The sequence below is a fragment of the Zingiber officinale genome, chromosome 7B (genome assembly GCF_018446385.1).
Source record: "Zingiber officinale cultivar Zhangliang chromosome 7B, Zo_v1.1, whole genome shotgun sequence".
Classification (NCBI taxonomy): Eukaryota; Viridiplantae; Streptophyta; class Magnoliopsida; order Zingiberales; family Zingiberaceae; genus Zingiber; species Zingiber officinale.
The window spans coordinates 101190451-101212611 of NC_055999.1; the positions used below are offsets into that span (position 1 = coordinate 101190451).

Consider the following 22161-nt stretch of genomic DNA (forward strand, 5'->3'; position numbering starts at 1 on the left):
CGAGTCCTTCAACTTCATCCTCCCTTTCCCTCTTCCATCATTCTTCATTGAACAAACAGCAGTTTGCGGTGACTTGGACAGTGACAGCGGAAACAATTTCCACTCGCACAGGATCCCACCTGCAGTTGCGACATCGTTCTTGGTTTACGTGGAACGTGAACAATCCTGGATGAGCGATCACTCTATGATGAGGGCTGTTGGGAGTGGCAGCAGCGTCATGTTGGCAGCTCAGTGGCTCTGCCAGAGGGAGCAAGTAGAGGGGAGTGTGGAGTCCAACTGCAAGCCAGATGATGCCTCAGGAACCAACAATTCAATGCCTCCTCAAGTTACAATAGAAGAAGATAGGAGATTTCAATCCTTTTCACTATTACAGAAAAATATGACAACCCTCACTAGGAGGCCTTCCAAAACTATCCCATACGATTTGGAAGGGAGATAAATCATGAAGATTTCACCCAACGCCCTTTACGTGAATCCTTTTCACGAGCCAAGGAAGAAGAGCCAATGAACTTTAAATTTTTTTGAAGTCTACTCTTCAAGATTGAACTTCAAAAGATTTGATTTTGAAGGACCAAACTTCATATTAATGGAGGACATGTAAGAGCATGATTGAACTCATGTGCTAAAGCTTAGATTTCTCTCAAAAATATGAACATTGCTAGCTTGCTTTTTATACAGGACGGATTAGAAAGTTTTATGAGGAGAAATAATATAAAAAATAAAATTAAAAAACACAATGAACTATATATAGATATTATATATTCAAATAAAATAAAAGATCTGTAGGTTGCAATGATCCATCTTTAACAAGGAATAACCGTGTGCAAGAAGTCTACTCAGTGTTTCTTGTGTCTTTCTGTCTCGAGCCTCTTGATATAAAATCTGCTGAAAACAAAATGGAGATTTGTATAGCTGAGCAGCAAACATATTCTGTAAATGCAACAATAAATGTAGTAAAAAAAAAATATTTTGACTTAATTTCATTGGGAATCAAGAATCCTGTGCTAATTCACTTGTACTATAAAGGGAAGGAACTTCCCAATTCCAAACAAAGTTTAGAATGTAGAAAATATGTTCTAAATACATGATAGACAAATTAATTAAATGTAATAAAAATTTATAGCGATCTCCCGCAGATCCACAATCGGCAATGACGAAGCTCGTTATCGGAAGAGCGATCACAGGATCGGAAAGCCCTCCGCAATTCCACAAACCAAATCTCGCCGCTTTGGATGTTCTCCTCTTACTCTCGTCGCACGATCGCGATTTCACACACGCTGAGCCTTGGACGGACCCCCTTTATATAGGGAAATACACTAGGGGCATAATGGACTTTTCCATTATGTGTAGTGGGGAACATGGGCCACGTTCCCCACTATCCCCATTTCCAACATCTCCCACTCGTCCAAGGTAAGTCACTAAGACTTTTTCATTCAGGTAAGTCACAAAGACTAGTTCATTCAGGTAAGTCACAAAGACTTAATAAGTCACATAGACTATTAGAGAGTTCGGTCACATAGACCATATGAGAACATCCAATCCATACTTAGAGAAAATGGTTCGTGCGACAGCAAGCACACTGAGCGATAGTTGCTAAGAAGATTGTTACACCTTGACTTAGCCGCTCTTTGAGCAATCAATACTAATAAAGTTGTTACACTTTACTTAGCTGCTCAAATAAATTAGAGACACACTCTTCATGGCACTTAGCCACTTTCCTGGTGGCACATAGCCATTATCTAGGATCCATCTAATCTTCAAGTGACACACAGTCATTATCTTGAAGATATCCATGTCTTGCTATTTACCCAGATTAAATAATTTTCATTTACATCGATATGAACATCTCTAATCCCTTATAATGACCACTATGTCATGAGCATGTTCCATATCCTATATTCACATTCATTTCCGTACATAACAGAAATGGGTCGACCAGTGAATAACAACAAAAGATGTAAATATATTTAATCTTCCTTTTTAGCTAGAATCAATTCATTTTAATCAGTCGCTTTCCTAGTTATGCTCCATAGACCGAATCATCCATAGCCATAGGATACACGCTAAAGTAGCAGACACTGATTAAAACTTCAAGTAGACAGCTAAATAGTCACTAAGGCAAAAATTAAGATTAACATATAATCTCAAAGGTCTCACATAGTAGAGAAACAGGGATTCATTCTCCTACTACCTTTATTGTCGCAATAGCACATGTGGTATGAATCACATGCTACGATGTTATTCTCTTTACTAAAAAGAGTGCATGTTGTCTTTAAATTTAACATCGTACAGATTTCGATCTAGACATACCTAACGTCTAATCCTGAATTCAACATATGAATTCTAATCTGGCTTTCAACAGGTTTAGTAAATGGTGGATTCATTTACTTCGATCATTATTTACACATAAATAATCTCATCTTGACACAATTATCAAGGCGACCTCAACTTATGAATCTGTCTCTAATTTCATAATTTCAGCTACGTAAGCTGTTTCATAAGTAACGGTCTTACCCCTATTTGTACTTAACAAACAGAGATGATTGTCCATGTGAGTGGACCAATCTTCACCTGCCAACATGCTCACCGAGATCTTACATGAATGTAACAAATACAACATATACACTGAAATAAATTATGGCAAATGACACAATCATAACACAAAGTCTGATTGTTATTTCAATATTGTTACATTCTACGAAGTCCCAAAGATTTTACATGTTCTTTAAATGACTCTTTAGTCATTGTCTTAGTAAAAGGATCTGCAAGCATAACACGTGTAGGGACATACTCAAGAATGACTTTTTTTTTAGCCACAATATCCCTTACAAAATTATATTTAATTTCTATATGCTTGCCTTTGCTATGATATTTGGGATCCTTGGAAAAAGCTATTGCAGCTTGACTGTCACAGTAGACAGTTACTGGACTCCCACTATCCTCAGCAATTTTCAGATGCTTCAGAAACCTTCTCAACCAGACTGCTTCTTGCACAGCTTCCATAGTCGACAAAGCTACACAAGCTTGTTTCTTGCTGTTCCAGGAGATGGCGCCACCATTCAGCAAGAATGTATAGCCTGATGTGGATTTTCTATCATCCAGGTCTCCAGCCCAATCTGCATCTGAATAACCTTTCAGACTCATATCTGATCCTTGAAAACAGAGACAATAATCTGTTGTCGCCTTCAGATATCTGAATATCCTTTTTACTGCCTTCCAATGTCTCGATCCTGGGTTTGACTGGAAGCGACTGACCAAGCCCACAACATAGCTGATATCGGGACGTGTACACAACATAGTGTACATCAAACTACCAATAGCACTGGCATATGATTTTTTATTCATCTCAGCTATTTCCTCTGAAGTTTTAGGACACATACTCTTGCTCAACACAGTACCTTTCACAATAGGTGTATGTTCTATGTTGCAATTAGACATGCTGAAATGATGTAACATCTTCTTTATATAAGACTCTTGTGACAGACCCAAAAGTCTTTTAGGACGATCTCTTATGATCTTCACCCCTAAGATGTATTCAGCTTCTCCCATATCTGTTGTATCAAATTGTGATGACAGCCACTTCTTGACTTCATTCACATATCCTATGTCATTTCCAGCTATCAGCATATCATCAACATATAATGATAAAATGACATATTTTCCTTTTTCCCTTTTCAAGAAAACACAATGATCCTCATTGATCATCTCGAAACCATAAGATAAAACGACTTCGTTAAATCTTATGTTCCATTGTCTTGACGCTTGCTTTAGCCCATATATAGACTTTCTAAGTCTACATACTTTTTGCTCTTGGCCTTCAGCAATGAAACCTTCTGGTTGAACCATATAGATTTCTTCGTCAAGATCACCGTTAAGGAAAGCGGTTTTTACATCCATTTGATGTAATTCTAAGTCATAATGTGCCACAAAGGCCAAAATAACTCTTATTGATACAAATTTCACTACGGGAGAAAATGTCTCTTCAAAGTCAATACCCTCCATTTGGGTATATCCTTTTGCAACTAAACGAGCTTTGTATCTGTTAATCGATCCATCTGCTTTCCTCTTTATTTTGAGAATCCATTTATTCCCAATAGCCCTTCGGCCCGGAGGAAGATCGACTAAGTCCCAAACATGATTTTGAATCATGGACTCCATCTCTTCAACCATTGCAGCTTTCCATTTTTCTCTAACTCTACATCCCAATGCATCCTCAATGGATTGAGGCTCGTCGTCGTCAATTGGAAGTGTAACCAATGCCTCATTCTCAATATCAAACCTCTTCTTAGGTTTGATCTTACGAACACTTCTCCGTAAGTTGGGCTGTTGAGAAGTCAACTCATGACTCGGCATATCACTCCCACTCGGTTGACTAGACTCAGGTATCCCTTTTGACACCTCTCTTGTTGATAATATCTCATCCTCCTCAAATAGAGGAACATTTTTATCAACATCACCTCTGATTGGGAACTCTGTTTCGAGAAAAGTCGCATCTCTCGAGTCTATTTCGGAGATGGTTCCATCTAGTTGCTCACCTATGAAAACATAACCTTTGGAGGTCTCATGATATCTTATAAAGATACATTTCTTACCTCTAGGCCCCAGTTTTCCATACTTGTGAGAACTATCATGAACATAAGCAGCTGACCCCCAGGGTCTCAGATTAATCTGGTTTTCTACCTGTCCAACGTTCATATGAGGTAGATGGAACTGACTTTGAAGGCACTTTGTTAAGTATATAGGCTGCAGTTAATAATGCATCTCCCCAATAGGAGATTGGCAAATTAGCTTGCGTCATCATAGACCTAACCATTTCAAGAAGAGTCCTATTTCTTCTTTCAGCTACCCCATTTTGCTGTGGAGTTCCAGGGATTGTCAACTGTCTAATAATCCCTCTATCATTACATATTGTCTTGAACATATCAGACAAATACTCCCCACCACGGTCAGTGCGTAAAGTCTTAACTTTACGTTCCGTTTGATTCTCAACTTCGTTCATATAACGAATGAAGCAATCTAATGCTTCGGATTTGTGAGAAATCAAATACACATGACCGAACCTAGAGAAATCATCAATAAATGTAATGAAATAGGAAGCTCCATGTCTAGCTTTCACATTCATTGGACCACAAATGTCCGAATGAATTAACTACAATGTTGATTCAGATCTAATAGCCTTACCAAATGGTTTCCTAGTTGCTTTTCCAGCAAGACAATGCTCACATATAGACAATTGAATCTTAGCTCGAGTGCCCAATAGACCCTCTTTAGCTAATCGATTCATACGTTCTTGTCCTATGTGTCCTAATCTAGCATGCCAAACCTCATCAGTTATATCTGCATCACTAGTTAAAGCAATGTTTGAAAAACAACCATCAATAGCATAATTGGCATCTGGTTCTACATCAAGAACCATAAAACCATTTGTTAAAAAACCATATCCGATTGACACTGAGTCAATCTTAAGTTCAACAGACCGACTGTAAAAATTAATACAATACCCTAAATCAAGAAGACACGTAACGGAAACAAAATTCCGTCGAATTTCAGGAGCATACAAGACATCATGTAGAAATAAAACTCTACCACCACGTAGGTTGAGTTTGCAAGTGCCGACTCCTTTGACTTCAACTCTTGCATTATTTCCCACATAGATCCACTTGTTGCCAGCTGGTACCCGACGGTACTCAACAAATGTAACTCGTTCCCGAGCTACATGGTTGGTTGCTCCCGAATCTATAATCCACAAAGGATAAGAATCAGCTAACAACACTGAACTAGCAACAAAATGCTCTTGAAAAGAAGACACACTTGGATTTACCTTTTTCGGCTCAGTGCACTCCCGAGCAAAGTGGCCCTTTTTGCCACAGTTAAAACAAGTCAACTTGTTTTTAGGTTTCTTTCCAGTCTTCTTGACTATCTTCTTGATTGGGCCTTGTCCCACAACAGCAGCTTCCCTCTTCTTTCCCTTCCCTTTCTTGAACCATTTCTTTTTCTTGGATCCATATGATCCTGCAGAACCTACAGCCACATAGGCTTGTCCAGAAATCCTTGCGGATTCAACTCTCTCCGCCTCCAATTCTACATGGCGTGAGACATCAGTGAAAGTCTTGATACTCTCACTGTGAGTTAAGGTCTGCTTCATGGTTTCCCAAGAATCTGGAAGTGAACGTATAACTGCTTGAACCTGTTGTTCATCAGTCAACTCATGACCAGCAGTTTTAAGCTCCCGAATCATGTTCGACATCTCCCTGAGGTGTTGAACCATTGATACGTTCGGACGCTTTTTGTAGCTGTCAAATTTAATTGTCAGCTGTCGAAGCTTGCTCAGACTTACTCCACTGTATTTTTCTTTAAGGGCAACCCAGACTTCATGAGCCGTAAGATATGACTCATATTCAAAAGCTAGGTCGTCTACCATTGAACTAATCAATATACCCTTTGCAGTGGAGTCCTTTTTCTTCCATGCCTTATAGGCATCAAGATCTCGTCTGTGTTGTGCAGTGGGACCATCTACAGGTACTTCCATAACCTGATTTACAGCCTCTAGAACTTCTTGTTCCTCAAGTACATATTATATTTTGAGGTGCCAGATCTTGTAGTTATCCCCATTAAGTTTTTCACCTTTGTTGAGTTCAGCTATTATGTTTTTGGTTGCCATAATCTATCATAAATAAATAAATTATTTAGTATTCAGTGTATATCATATGTATGCAATTTATGATTGACTTAATATTACTTTGAGTTGGTTTACAAAATCAAGTGACAACTATGTTTTCACTCATCATCCGTATGACCAATCAAATTAATATTAATCAATTCTATTACATACATCCCAACAAATGAACTAATCATTTATAATATCATGAATTCATTAATTAAATGAACTAATCATTTAATATATCATGTTTTTTTAATTAAATGAACTAATCATTTAATACATCATGAACTAATCATGCATCATGTCAAGCAAACAACATAACTAAATGAACATATCATTAATATAAAATTATGCTGCAAATTGTTAACATATAACTAACTGACATGAATGAAATGGACTAACTATTGTTCATACAAAACGACAATAAAAATAACAGAACTCTAATAAACTAGATAGGCAACTACCACTCCCACTAGGACAGACACTAGTGCAGTGGCCAAAATAATCACTCTCAGCCTGGACTCATTTGGGGTAATCACAGGCAGGACAGCTTCAAGGTTCTCTATTGGATCCACAATTGGATCCTCTTCTAGTTCCTCCTCGATCATTTCCGGGTCCTCTTCGAACTCTTCCGGATCCTCTTCAGTCATATGATGAAGCAACTCCTCACATAGTACAGAATATGTGACGCGTCCTTGATGACGCCCCCAAATATAGTCCGCTATCATCCTAGGATTTTCTGGCTATGATTCCATCAAAGCCCAAATCCTATAACTGTCCAGGACTGGAAACTCTTCTCGCTCAAGTTTCCAAAATAGATCATCAAGTCGTCCAATGTGTCCGTCGACTCCATAAGCAGAGTTGTACTCTATCTCCTGAATTTCCTCCCTGAGCTGATTTCGTCGCACTTTGCGACGAGTCAATGTGGTAATCGTCCGTGCCATATGAAAAATTGAAAATAAATAAGTCAGTACAAAACCGACTAACCAGTACAAAATCGGCTTATTTCAATTTATACAGGCATAGTACCAATATAATAAATCAAGAAAAACAAATCTTCTCGATTTTCAGGAGTTCAAGTCGACAATTAGAACTAATCTAATTGGTCAAACCCATTGGATCGGTTGATTAGGGATCCAGATCCTAAGCTCAGTTCTTTGTCCTTAATTAGAACTAATCTAATTGGACAGGAATTTTTGTACCTATGTTCTGTTACTTTTTCTCTAAGTCCATTTCTATCAATTTCAGACTTATTAATTAAACTCAGGTCCGTTTGATCAAACCAATATCCATTGGTTTAAGTCCGACCAATTAGAACAAATCTAATTGTTTTGATCAAATCTGACCTAATAGAACAAATCTGGTCATTTGATCATATTTGGTCCAAGTCCAATTAATCAACCCAAATTGATTTGGGGTTGGATCAAATTGGTTTGATTAAACTCAATGGTTTAATCTAAACCGGATCTAATTGGACCAACCAATTTAAACCCACCTAATTAATTAAAATTAGAATAATAATCATAATTTTAATTAATTCTAACATGCATTATTTATATATATTAATATATAAATAGTTTTTAAAGCACGTGAGTTTGCACTGTTCTGTTCGAACAAAAAAAAAAAAAGTTTCCTTTTTTTCTTTTAAATAGAACTTATCCTATTAAAAAAGATTAAAGAAAAAAAAACCCGAACACGTCTTCTGTCGTTTTCTCCGCCACACCCACGTCGCTCACGCACGCCACCAAGCCGCCCACTTTGATCATGCTGCCCACACTGCAACTGCGACAAACACAGTCGCCGGCCATGCCAGCCTTCTGCCGGTGACAACCGGTCCTTTCCGGTACCATAAATCAGTCATCTTTAGGCCCAACGAAATCGTCGACAGTGGTCCTGACTGTCCTAGCCACCAACACATAACCGGCCAGCCAGGACGCCAACGACGGCCACGGACTGCCATCGCCGGTAAATCCAGCGATAGTGATTTTACAAATTGGGCAAAACGTGTATGCTTCGACACATTAGTCGTGCAAAACGGCGACGGGAAATGACAAAACGAGGAAACATTCGAACGGCAATATTATAATTCGACTCTAAGCATTTAGAAATAACTACGCGCTCTGATACCAATGTAGAAAATATGTTCTAAATGCATGATAGACGAATTAATTAAATGCAATAAAAACTTATAGCGATCTCCCGCAGATCCACAATCGGCAATGACAAAGCTCGCTATCGGAAGAGCGATCACAGGATCGGAAAGCCCTCCGCAATTCCACAAACCAAATCTCGCCGCTTTGGATGTTCTCCTCTTACTCTCGTCGCACGATCGCGATTTCACACACGCTGAGCCTTGGACGGACCCCCTTTATATAGGGAAATACACTAGGGGCATAATGGACTTTTCCATTATGTGTAGTGGGGAACATGGGCCACGTTCCCCACTATCCCCATTTCCAACATAGAAGGCTTTAACAGACCTGATCAAGACAGTGCACACAGAAGGGTGAATTTTTCTTTGGGGAAAGATTTCAAGAATGTATCTCGCAAACTCAATAGTATTGAAGGGCTGCCAAAGCCCTCAAATTTCAAAGGGTACTAAACTGAAAAGGCATTCCCTTGATACTTGACCTCGTCGTCTACCCCTTTTGTACCAGTGCCAAATACTAACAGTTGGACACCGACATTTCAAGCGATACTTAACATTTCTCTTGATCTCAGCTCTAAGTTATGGAAAGATGTCATAGAATTGGGAGGATAGGAACATCACAACTTGGAGATTCCCTACTGTCTGCCAGGACTGTTCGGGTCATAGCCTCGTTTCCTCCTATTTGCCAGGGAAATCTTTTAAAACAAGACTCACAATAGAAGCTAAAATGGCAGAGGAGATCAAGTAACCTATGCTCTCACAAACTCACACAAGAAGCTATTAAAACAAGACTGACTACCAACACTGTATTCTGTTGATCCCCCTTTGTTTTTGAAACCTTGTTTTGGTACCAGGGGATCCTTGTCGACATAGTAAGTAGTTCTAACTTGCAATAAAATGTTTTGGCTGCTTGGGGTCAGTAAATGTTAGAAAACTCTTTTATTGTGTTCACTAAAATGATAAGCAATCAATCCGAAAAATTTGAAATAAATAATTCTCTACCTTGCCATGACCATGCCGTGGAAAACCCGGCTAACAGGAATTCGTGCAGAGGCAAGATTATCTATGAAACATAATCAGCTTTCAAGAAGCTCTCATACTCTGTTCCTTTGAGACTGGTGTAAATTTCATCCCAGTTTTCGATCAAACTGGGTAGTGGTTTTGTGTGTATCTTAACATGCCGACTAACTAGTTTTCTGTGAGGTACTTTGAGGAACTCCAGGACATCCATCATCTTCTGGGGAAGAAAATAAACAAAAGAATGTAAGTGGTATACTAAAGGGCATTGCATTTTAACAACAAAATCTTTCCTTTCGAACTTCACCCACAAGTGCTCTATTTATAAATAACTTACTAACTTCATTATTGAGAATAATAAATGAGAACCCGAGTCAATAGATAAGCTGAACTCACAGTACTATTTTGCAAAAGATCCTCGTAGTACAGAACGATGTGGCGGATATTGTTGAAGTGCTCCAAGGCATCACTCGCAAACTTTTCAGCATTTTTAAGATTTGAGATTAACTCCGAGGTATTGATCCTTGGCTTGTACATTGCGAGAATGTTGGCCTGAATGTTGTCAACAGGTGTGACATAAAATTCGGGAGATTGAAACCGTATGACAAAGGAGACTAACCTCATTTTCAGAATGTACATGAGCTTTATGTGTTCCATTTAGTTGCTTAGTACTGCGATCATGATCATTTGCGAGCTGTGAAACTAAACGACGAAGTAAGTTCCTTCTGAATAGGAATATTACAGAGACACCTCTTTCCCTGAAATATTGGATGACTTTTATGCAATTGTCCATCAGACCCTGAAATAGTCCCAGTTAATCGATGTGAGAATCATATTGATGCAGTAAGATCAGGCTGGAATTCAAGAATTATCTCTCATTTAATACTAGTAACATTGAGAAATTATGCTTAACTAATAACTCAAAGCTTAAACTTGTCAACTTAGATGAAGAAGAAGTGAATTATATTTACTCTTGCAAGAAATTAGTTAAACCAATAGTAGGTGAGCAAACAATTATCTGCAGATGCTACGACTTTGTACAATATGATCGGCGTTTCCTCACGCTTTGCTATCAAAGGTCTCATAAAGCATGTGGATCCCTGAAGAGATTGGAGTTTTTATCTCAAGTTTCACCCTCTTTTACCTGTGCCCATGCATTCATTATACATGAACCTCGTACATTATTCATGCACCTCATTCTTTTGCCTTTGGCAAATCACAGAACCATATCTTATGTGCAGCATTAAAAGTATGAACACATAGCAACAATTCGTTTCGATTCAGCCAGAGCATCCATACAAAGCTCATCCTAACTCAAATCAAAATAGGAGTTCAAGAAACTCTCAATTGCATCCAAATTGAAAAGAAATCACTTTGTCATCATTTCAAACCATGCAAACTTATAAACTTTCAATAGGCATATTAAGACAAAAAGAATTCAACCGATTTACCTGATTAAGCATCCACTTGAAGCCAGCAGCTGCAGTGCATTCATTTTTCGAAGCACTACTAAACCAATCGAGATTATACACTTTGTCCAATGCCCTTATGATTGTAGATATGTTAGTTCTCCTTTCTTTGGGAGAGAAGATCTCCCCATTAGAACTAATGTTAACATGACTATTTAAGAGAGTCTCGAACCACCCACTTCCAGACCTCTGCATCGACACGATAGAAAAAAAATGAACTGGTGTACATGCACATTCCTCCCTGATAAGACAATGACTGGTTGGTCACATAAAAATGGATGAAAGAAAGCCAAGAGAACAAATTGCCAACGCGCATGCCTGCTATGAGTGACTGGTGATGGATAGTGCAAATACGCAAATTCTCGATGTGATACTGAAGAATTCTTGCAAGGTGGCTTGATTATCTCAAATTTCAAAATTCTGGGTCTGCTTTGCATTCTTATCTGCTTTGTACATACCGAGCAAATATAGATGCCGCATATTGTCACAGTAACTAACATAAACATCTTCAATGCAATGTGTGTTTTCTTTGGTGCCTTGACAACAAGTGTGTCCTGCAAGAAATTTCACACTAGTTATTCTCTTTACTATGCTCTATATCGAACACACGAATACAGAAACCAGAGCAAGTGATAGCAGAAAAGGAGAGGGAGATTCTGGATAAAGAAAGGAGAAAGAGGGAAAGGGGTTGGGGAGAAAGACAATGAAGAGACTACCCTCATTCTTCCTGGATTTTTACCAAGATAAAGCAGGGAGTGGACCTCCAAAAATGTGCAATATAATCTTAACCTAGAGAAGATTTGGGTGATCGAGAGGGGAGACAAATAAGGTAGAAAGCAATTACTCATACTCCATTTGCAGTCAATGAAATGCTCAAAAGAGAAAAGTAAAATAAAGGAGCAAGATTGAAACTCTTTTTTTTCCCCCTACCCTTCATTTGAAAAACAAAGACAAATAACAAGCAGGAAGAAAGAGAAATGACCTTGTTGAAGAAGCACCGCTCCTCCACCATCATGTCCTTTTTTCCGCAACCTATTCTTCGATTCTTCTATGAACTATTCCAAAAAACCACTTTTGTTTTTGTTGTTGGTAATGCGAGGTTTCTAGCAGGCGAGAGGAAGATGAGGATCAACAGCTTCAGTCGCTTCGACCTCTTCTGCCTGGCTCATCAAGACCGCGTGAGCAAACATCATTGCTTATAGACGCCACAAGGCGCTCCCTTTCGCCCTTAACAAAATCCCTTTTTTGTTCGAAACTGGAAAACTGCATTTATTTCTTCTTCTCAAAATGTCACTAGCTGCCATTGCTTTTCTCTGTCGTCGTCGACAACCAATCCGTTCCTCTCTTTCCCCTCCGACTTCTGCGTGCGCGTTGAGCAGCACACCTGGCGCCGGGGGAGAGAAGGGGCGTCCAAAATAGCCCAGACAAATGTGCTACGCCTACACTGAGAGGAAGAAGGCAAGCATCGGCAATTTATGCATGAGGATGGAAAAAAAAGGCATAAAAGTTGCAACTTTTTTTTTTTCTAATTGAAAACTCCCAACTTTTATCACGCGGTAGTACTGATTCTTGATAAAATAAAATAAAATAATGAAAAGCTTCATTGATTTCCTTTTTCATTCAAATTTGAAAAATCTTCCACTAGGAATGGATCAGCATATTCAGATCAAACGTAGCATCACTTTGTAGAATTGGGTTTTTTTTATTTTTTTTATTTTTTTTTAAGAAAAGCATAGTTAGAGATGGATGAGAGACACCGTAACCGTTGCACATACTTTCATATTCAATTTCTCAGGATGATAGTTAGACGGTAAATCAATCGAATAGATAAGTTTAGTTTGATAAAAATTTATTTATACTTATTTAATATGTATAAAATTAATTAAATAAATAAATTTGAATACAATATTCATGAATACTATTTGCGAACTATATTCATTAATAAAATTCTTTTCATTATGTTAAATAAATAATTAAATAAAATAAATAAATAAATTTAAATTATCAAGTTCAATAACCAATTAAACAACTAAAAATTTGATAACATCTAAACGAACCAAACTCAAACCAAGCTTGAATTAAGAGCTCGATAATATCTAAACGAACCAAGGTCAAACCAAGCTTCAAATAAACTCAAGTTCAAAAATAAATAAATAAATAAATAAATCAAATCAAGCTTGAACAATCATTTTAAAAATTTAATTCATTTTAAATTTGACTCGACTCAATTCAGCTCGACTCAGTTATCTTATAAAAAAAAAATATATAAATACCTAAAAGTTCGGGTTGTTTACCGTCATATTAATAGTAATCAGATTTTGTTTTTTTTATGTGGGATCAAAAGGAAGTTTTTTGAATTTAATTTCGATCATAATTTAAGAAAGTAAACGAGGTTTCTCTTGAGTGTTTTCTCTCAACTGAACTTAAACATAAAATTGAAATATGAAAACAAAGTTTTTAAATATGGTTTCTGCACTCATATAATACAAATCAGAACAGCGATTAATTCAATGTACAATCAATGAAACAATATACAGTGATGTCCTTAGTAGGGATGTCAAAAATAAACCCGACCTGATGACTCAATTCGAATCGATTCGAAAAAAAATCAAATTCGGATTGGATATTTTCGGGTTTAGGTTGGGTTCGGGTTGGAGAGTAAAAAAATTTCGGATTGGGTCGGGTCGGATTCGGGTTGACCCGGGTTGATTTAAATATAGGGTTTTGTGAATTTTTTGGGGGTTAAATCAAATTTTATTTTAAAAATTTAGATGTTTTTATGTATATTAATATCATGCTTGTATTATAATGATGGAGTATTGAGATAAAAGTGAAGAATTATAGGGAAAATAGCCCCAAAAAAATCGTTTTGAATAAGATTTTCATGTTATATGAGTCGGGTTCGGGTTGGTCGGGTTCAGGTTCAGATTGAGGTGTTTTGGGTTGAACTCGGGTTCGGGTCGAGTTCGGGTTGGGTTAAAAAAAAAAAAATCAACCCTACCTGACCCACCTGAATTGACACTCCTAGTCCTTAGTGGTGGATCCAAACAAAAAAGAAAAAGGGTACTCAAAGAAAGAAGTTGGAGCTTATCTTCCTTTTCATTGTCCCTCGGACTACAACATATTGGTAGCAATTTTCGGGAGTAAGGGGGTGCTCAAGCACACCCCCGCTCCCCCTAGATCCGCCACTGACCTCGAGTTGATTAAATAGTGATAGATTTACTATAATAGAATAGAATAAGGATTAATTTGAACAAACATGTCTTTGAGAAAAAAACTCTTTCCATCTTCTAAACACTTGACAGTCGGTTATAAATTAATCAAAAAAACTCTTTCCATCTTCTAAACACTTGACAGTCGGTTATAAATTAATTTTATGATTTATCTTCCCTCACGTAACCTAGAAAATTCAATGTGCAATCAATATAATCAATGAAACAACAAAGGTGCCCCCACGGAAAGCCCAGTTAACTAGAGAGTGACATATTTATTACAATGGGGGTAGAGATCAATTCTCAGCGAACATATGCCCTCGAGGAAAAAACTCCTCCCATCTCCTAGCTACTTGGCGGTTGGATATAAATTGACTCTGTGATTTACCTCCCTTCGTATAACCGAGGGAAAGATTGTGAGGGGCGTTTGTGGTGAGCGTAATCACTTTTTTACTACAATCAAACAACAAAGGTGGCCTCGGGCAATGATGCAATGGTTAAACCTTCCAACGTATAATCAAGGAATCTAAGGTTTGAATCTCAACTACGGTGCATTACAATGTATTTTACTTCTAGTGAAAACTGGCCTAAAAATGTTGGCTTTCTGGATAAGCCTCCATAAGCACTTCTCGATTTACTCTAGTGGAAAGTGGAAAACTTTTGTGTAGTCGGGCCAATCATCCTAGGATTAGTTAGTTTGAAGAGCTGAATACTTGATGTCAACTAAAAAAAATAATAAAACAACAAAGGTGACCCAGGACAATGGTGCAGCGACAACGCATCTACTCAATTTCCTAGGCATCTAGGATTGGGTTTTAGTTTTGACAAATTAACGGATGAATTTTACTTAATGGGTGAATGACCTAAGAACGTTGGACTGATGTGCCTCCTGCTGTGTGCGCTTCCGGATTTACTCTGGCGGTTGGTGATAAACTTCTGTGGGATCTGGTTGGTCATCCCGAGAATTAGTCAACGTAAGTTGGATACTTAGTATCAACTAAAAAAATAAATTATTTTTTTAAAAAAATATGAAACAACAAAGGTGACCCGGGGCAATGGTGTAGCAACAGAGTACACTCAGTTTCTTAGGAATCTAAGAATCGAGTCCCAACTTCGATGAATTAACATATGAATTTTTCTTAATGGACAGTTGACCTAAGAATGCTAGGCTGATGGAATGCTCATTACGAGTGCTTCCAGATTTACCTTAATGGTTAGGGTTGTCAGACGAGTCGACCCGCAGCTAGGCAGGGAGGGGCAAGGCGAAACGACCCATCATTTTGGTGGATTGGAAAATCCCCAACCCAATCTAACTCATATTGGGTTGTGGGTTAGGTGGATCAACTCACGAGCCTGTCAAAAAAAAAAAAAAAAAAAATATATATATATATATATATATATATATATATTAAAATTTTAAATTTGGATTACTTATTAGGTGGATTTAATGCTTATGACTTTCATAGAATTGCAATCTAGTAGGTTTTTGTGTGTTTATTGTCTTTGGAGATTCCTATCCATACAGAAATTGTGGAAGAAATGATTATTTGGAGTATTTGTTTAGTTATGGTTTATTTATTTTTCTTTAATGAAGAGTAGAGCTCGTATTTATTTATCTAAAATTTAATTCTACAAAAGGAGAACAGTTAAGGGAGTATTTGGTAGAGTTTCAATTAAGCTTTTATCATGTTCTAACTAAATGGAAATACTTTTGAGTATTTATGAATATCAAATTTTACTTTACTTTAGCTTCTATAACTTTTACTCAAAAATTAGAAGTAAAAATTTGATTTTTTTTTTACTTCTGCTTTTTTATTTATGGTATAATAGTTGACATTTATGCCCTTAATAAATTTATCATTTTACATAATTACTGTTACACTTTTGACCTAATTTCTCTCCTCATATCACTTCTCAAATCATTTATAAAATTTCAATCATGTTTTATTATAAGTATTTATTTTTTAAATAATATTTTAGTTTTTTTATATAATTTGCATTTTTAAATTTTTTTATACATATTTTTGCATATCTATATAAATTTTATCTTTTTTTATATTTATATTTTAATTAATTTATATATATTTTTAAACATTGCTGTTATAAAAAAATTATTTTTGATACAATATTAAAAATATAATAATAATTATATAAACACTAGTGTATCAAAATTATATTTAGATAATTAAAAAATATTAATTTATATAGTTTAAGGATATTGTTATCATTTAACTAAAGATTAAGGTTAGAAATAATTATTTATCAAATATTCAAAATTTACCTTATATTAGCTTTTGGTTTCTATTTCTAAATACTCCATGTTTTAACTTCTCATTAATTTAAAAATAATCTCTATAAAATCACTTTTAAATAAGCAAAAGTTTTCTGAAACACTTCCTAAATCTCTTGTTGTTGCTTCTTCTATTTATTTGAGAAAAAATTTACTTAGACAATTTTTTTTCTTCTCAACCCCTGGGTCAATCCAATCTCACCGCGAGTCGACCCACACGTGACACAGACCCAAGAAGGTCAGCCCACCTAGACCCGTCTTTAAATAAGTTGATAAAATTCCAATTTAACATGCTTAAATTATTTGGCAAGGGTGGACTAACTCGACGTGCCCAACTTAAATTGACGGCTCTACTGGTGGCGGATGGAAAACTTCCGTGGGACATGACTGGTCACTCCTAGGATTAGTCGGTATAAATTGAATACTTGATATTAATTGAAAAAATGAAACAACAAAGATGCCCTCAGGTAATGGTGCAGTGACAGGGCACCTTCTTAGTTTCTCAAGCATCTAAGGATCGAGTTCCCACCTCGGCGAATTAACGAATGAATTTCTCTTAATGAACGATTGACTAAGAATGTCGGGTTGATGGGTCATCTGCTGCTAACACTTCCCGATTTATCTTAGCGGCCGGTGGAAAAGTTTTGTAGGACCGAGCTAGTCACCCTCGAGATTAATCTGTGTAAGCTGAATACCTAATACCAATTAAAAAATAAAACAATAAAGGTGCCTCCGTGAATTAATGAATGAATCTCCCTTAATATGCGGTTAACCTAAGAACCGCTAGACTGATGGAGTGTCCGCTGCGATCGCTTCCCGATTTGCCCTAGTAGCCGCTGGGAAACTTCCGTTGGGTCGGACCGATCATCTCAAGATTAGTCAGCGTAAGTTGGATACTTGGTGTCAACTAAAAAAATGAAACAATAAAGGTCTTAAGAAAACGGGCAATCTGGATAGATCATCACGAGAATTAGTAAACATAACCTAGATATCTGGCGTCAACTAAAAAAATGAAACAATGAAGGTCATGAGAAAGCTGGTCGTTTTGATAGACCATCCTCAAAATTAGTCTTCATAAACTGGATATCTGGTGTCAACTAAAAAAATGAAATAATAAACATACCTTGGCAAATTAACAGATGAATTTCTCTTAATGGGCAGTTGACCTAAGAATGCTGGGTTGATGGGCCACCCGATGCGAGCGCTTCCTATTTTATCCTGTTGGACGGTGGAAAAATTTCCATCGGGCTGGGTCAGTTACCCCAGGATTAGTTGGCGTAAGCTGCAGGATATTTGATATCAACTAAAAAAAATAAAACAATAAAAGTTCTGAGAAAGTTAGTCGTCTGCATAGACGACCACGAGCACCTCCCGATTTACCTTGATGGCGGTGGGAAACTTTTGTGGGGTCGGGCCGGTCGGGTCATTTCCAAAATTAGTCGGTTAAAAAAACTATATACTTGGCGTCAACTAAAAAAAATAAAATAATAAAGGTGAAGGTAGTGCACCTTCTCAGTTTCTCAAGCATCTATGCATCGAGTCTTAGTTTTGACGAATTAATAGATGAATTTTTCTTAATGGGAAGTTAACTTAAGAATGCTAGGATAATGGGTCGCCGCTGTGAGTACTTCCCGATTTACCTTAGTAGTCAGTGGAAAACATTTGTGAGATCAGACCGATCTTTTAGGGTTAGTTGGCATAAGCTGGATATCTAGTACCAACTAAAAATAATAATAAAGGTGCCCCTAGGTAATGGTGCAGCGACATGACACCTTCTCAGTTTCCAAACATCTAAGGATTGAGTTCCAACTTCAGCGAATTAACGGATGAATGTCTCTTAATGAATGGTTAAATTAAGAATGTTGGGTTGATGGACCATCTGCTACGAGTACTTCCCGATTTACTCTATTGGTCGGTAGAAAGCTTCCGTGGAGCTGAGTTAGTCATCCCAATATTAGTCGGCGTAAACTGGATATCTAATGTCAACTAAAAATAAATGAAACAATAAAGGTGCTCCCCAAAGTGTCACGTGCTGGCAACAACTGGGCATTTTTCACATGAAGTGAAGGTTTGATCCCTTGCGAGAACACTTGTGGCGATCAAATTTTTAGTGTGTTAGGTGCCCCGTCAGGAGCTAGCGTATTTCCTAGATTTATTTGGTAGGCAGAATGTGAGGCGATACCGTTTATCCCATATTAGCATAGTTATAAGATCTAGATGCCTAGTATAAAAAAAATGAAACAACAAAGGTACCCTCGAGGCATGGTGCAACAGAAAAGTACTTCAATTGCAAATAGAGTATCACAATTTGAATCCTGCCCAGGAAGCAATTGTCTATGGTGAGATTATGGATAGTGAACGTCCTATGCATTCAACACTGAATGCATGATGCAAGCGCTTCCTGAATTTAATTTGATAGTGATGGAATATTTTTTTAGGGTTGAACTAGTCATCTTCCGGGCTAATCCTTCGGAGAGCTATAAAAATAAAAAAAATGAAATAACAAAGGCCCACGTAAAACAAGTCTAAATTGAATGTGTATAGATGCACAGGTTTGGAACCCAAAGATCGACTAGTATGGACCATCCAAACCACCTTTCAATGCTTGGGCCGTCTAAGTGGCCTACCCAAATTGTCAAACCTACAAGTCTGTCCAGATCTATTAGCATGCCCAATTCGCTTGACCTACTCGCACCAGTCTCTCGAACTATATGTCTAGGCTAGCTTAGACTATTCTCTCTGTTGGGATGGACCAAATTGCTTAAATCACCTCTGCTTCGTATAGACCATCCAGGGGACTTTGAATTTAATGAGGTGGGCTAGGTTTTGAGGGTCGAAGGAGTATATTTTAATAAATTAAATAAAAAATTTACATGTGTAATAAAAAAATTACCTGGCTAACCAACCTAACGTGGTATAAAATATAGAAAATGAAAAAGTAAAAATTATACTTTTATATTCATTTTTGCTATTAAACATATAGGAATAAATTATTTTATGTTATGAAAGATATTTTTTTTTTAATTTTTAAAATAAGTTGTCTATTAGATCGTACCGGTACCACACCTTTTTTATATTTTATCTCTACTAACCGTGCCAAACAAATAAAATTGAATACGGTCATGTAATGACTAATATTGCCAGCACCACTTACTTAATAGCCTGCAGGTGGGAGTAGCTGGAGCTTGCTCCAAGATTCTGCAACAGAACAAGATGTTACCCTACTAAGTTTCCAAGCCATACAGTAATTGATAAAATAAAAAAAAAAAAAAACAATAAAGCAAATCTGTCTGCTGAGAAGAGAAGCCTGCAAAGTAAATCAAACGAGCATCCAGTGACTGCAGTGAGAATCCAAATGCAGATTGGGGTACACTGACAACCAGCACATTGTCACATTATCCTACAAAATACTTCTTCTTTAGTGGATGGAGCAGAAGATGCTGACCAGATGAAGATCAATGCAAACCTATGGACTTTTCTACAGTGTTAAATGGTGTATTAATTCTGACGTTTGCTCTCAGCTTCTGGAGCGTATAGCTCATTCTCCATTGGGATCAGGTAGATGTCTGTGTCGTTCCTGGCAAAATCTTCGATTGCAAGGTTTGAACTTATACAAAAATGCAACAGAATTTGTCTTCCTTCTGGTTCTGGACGGCTCGCACTGCCGCAACTCGAGCGGCGGTGGCGGATTTGTTTGCGGCTGAGATAGCCTGCCTAACTTGTTCCTCCACTTGAGGAACTTTAGTTGCCTTCTCTGCGGCCGTCCTTGCAGCCTAAACCAATGAAAGATATTTCAAATTGATGAGAATAGCACAGTAGTGTGATGGATTGGGAGGCATACCTCAACAGCTCGCCAGACTGCAGGATCTGAGGCGCAGAGGCTGTTCTTCAAAACGCCATAGTCCCACTCACCAGGTCGTGTTTCGCCATTCCGGAAGGTGTATCTTCCGAAGCCCTGTCTCCTTCCCTCGTGCCATGAACCTTCGTAGCAGTGACCATTGGCGAAGTCGTACACCCCGAATCCATGGATTTTGTCTCCAAAGTATTCGCCGGCATACTTGTCACCATTCCTGCAACAGGAAAGGCCAGTCACCCAATTGTAGACAGAGAAATTGAATTCTCAATCGCTCTTCCATCATGCCAATTGAAGGAGTAAAAGAGAGCAAACAGATCTATAGTGGTTTGATGCATTATTCCATAACATATTCAACGAGATCAAACCAAATGAAAAATGAAATCGACAAAGAAATTTGTGTCTGATGCATTAAGAACTCTATCATCAGGAACAGATGATGAGTTCAACCAGCTCCACGGAACATATGTGGTTCGATTCGTCAAGATGATACAACGAATTCGTTGATTCATGGATCGATTCAAGAAGTAGAACCGAGAAGGGAGAATAAGCGTCGTGACTAAATTGTTAACTAGACCAATTCGTCACCTGAAGCGATACAGGCCGAGGCCGTGCTTAACCCCGCACTTGAACTCGCCGGCGTAGCAACTACCGTCGGAGCAAGTCTGCACTCCGCACCCTTGGCTCTTTCCTCCGACCCACTCACCGGCATAGCTGTCGCCGTCGTAGAACCGGTACACCCCGAAGCCGTGCCGCATACCCTGACGGTACTGCCCGCGGTACCGACTCCCTCGGGCCCAGCTCTCGATCCCGTGCCCTTCGTACTTCCCGTCGATCCAACAGCCTTCGTACCGCCCCTTCTCGCAGAAGCAATACACGCCTCCCCCATGGCACCGCCCCCCGGACAACTCCCCTTCGTAGACATCCCCATTGCCGAACAGCAACACGCCCTCTCGCGCGACCTTTCCCCGCGTGTTCGGGAATCTCTCGGGGTCCTCTTCGACGGACCCGATGAACCATCGGACGGGGAGGCTTGCGCCGGCGGATCGGATACGGAGTAGGCGCGACCGAGCGAGGAGGACGGAGATCAGAGCAAGGGAAGCGGAGGCGGAGGCGAGGAGAAGACGGTGGTAGGAGGCTTCGGAGGCACGGTTGAGGTAGAGGAGGGATGCAGAGAGGAGGAGGAAGACGGCGAAGAAGGAATAATGGAGGAGAAGGGAGCGCCCTACTTCCATGGCGCCGATTAAAATGCTGCAAGAAGGAGGAGGAGAGAGAGACGGGTGACGAAACACGAGTAAATATATAGGAACGAGATCATCGGACGGTTGGTGGGTGACGTGGCGATCGCCTCCGCATCTGGACCGCTCGATTGCAGGGCAGAGGGAGAGGGGAGGCGAGCGTACGGACGGATCATGGATCAGGGGTGCGAGGGTGTGTGGGGACAACGGGAGGAGTCCAACCTCGGCAAAACCCGATTACCCGAATCCGACAATAGAACTAACCTTACAAG

General features: G+C 38.5%; 2 protein-coding genes across 4 annotated transcripts; both read right to left on the reverse strand.

Annotated features, from left to right (window-relative positions):
- Positions 1-623: 623 nt before the first annotated feature.
- On the reverse strand, positions 624-20083 carry LOC122006548 (nodulation protein H-like). Of its 2 annotated transcripts, none has more exons than XM_042562093.1 (8): positions 19953-20083; positions 12279-12740; positions 11615-11850; positions 11279-11537; positions 10447-10626; positions 10224-10379; positions 9813-10047; positions 624-882 (listed from the first exon to the last, which is right to left on the reverse strand). In XM_042562093.1, exons 2-7 carry the CDS (start codon positions 12309-12311, stop codon positions 9874-9876), a joined length of 1038 nt encoding a protein of 345 aa, XP_042418027.1. In that variant the 5' UTR covers positions 12312-12740; positions 19953-20083; the 3' UTR covers positions 624-882; positions 9813-9873. The 2 variants fall into 2 exon arrangements, with proteins under 2 accessions (XP_042418027.1, XP_042418028.1); XM_042562094.1 differs by having other exon boundaries at positions 624-885.
- Positions 20084-20133: 50 nt separating this feature from the next.
- LOC122006547 (MORN repeat-containing protein 3-like) lies at positions 20134-21915 on the reverse strand. 2 transcript variants are annotated; one of them, XR_006118716.1, is made up of 4 exons: positions 21240-21915; positions 20640-20868; positions 20265-20571; positions 20134-20198 (listed from the first exon to the last, which is right to left on the reverse strand). XR_006118716.1 is itself a non-coding variant. In XM_042562092.1 (3 exons), the coding sequence occupies exons 1-3, from the start codon at positions 21884-21886 to the stop codon at positions 20407-20409; spliced, it is 1041 nt and encodes a 346-aa protein (XP_042418026.1). In that variant the 5' UTR covers positions 21887-21915; the 3' UTR covers positions 20134-20406. The 2 variants fall into 2 exon arrangements, 1 of the variants encoding a protein (XP_042418026.1); XM_042562092.1 differs by having other exon boundaries at positions 20134-20571.
- Between the last annotated feature and the right edge of the window lie 246 nt (positions 21916-22161).

Coding starts and splice junctions, on each gene's coding strand:
- LOC122006547 (XM_042562092.1), bottom strand. CDS start 21,886: ATGGAAGTAGGGCGCTCCCTTCTCCTCCATTATTCCTTCTTCGCCGTC. Junction 20,869..21,239: donor CTCGGCCTGTATCGCTTCAG/GTGACGAATTGG, acceptor TTCCTGTTGCAG/GAATGGTGACAAGTATGCCG. Junction 20,572..20,639: donor CAGTCTGGCGAGCTGTTGAG/GTATGCCTCCCA, acceptor TCATTGGTTTAG/GCTGCAAGGACGGCCGCAGA.
- LOC122006548 (XM_042562093.1), bottom strand. CDS start 12,311: ATGATGGTGGAGGAGCGGTGCTTCTTCAACAAG. Junction 11,851..12,278: donor AGCGGTGCTTCTTCAACAAG/GTCATTTCTCTT, acceptor AATTTCTTGCAG/GACACACTTGTTGTCAAGGC. Junction 10,627..11,278: donor TCAAGTGGATGCTTAATCAG/GTAAATCGGTTG, acceptor GGACTATTTCAG/GGTCTGATGGACAATTGCAT.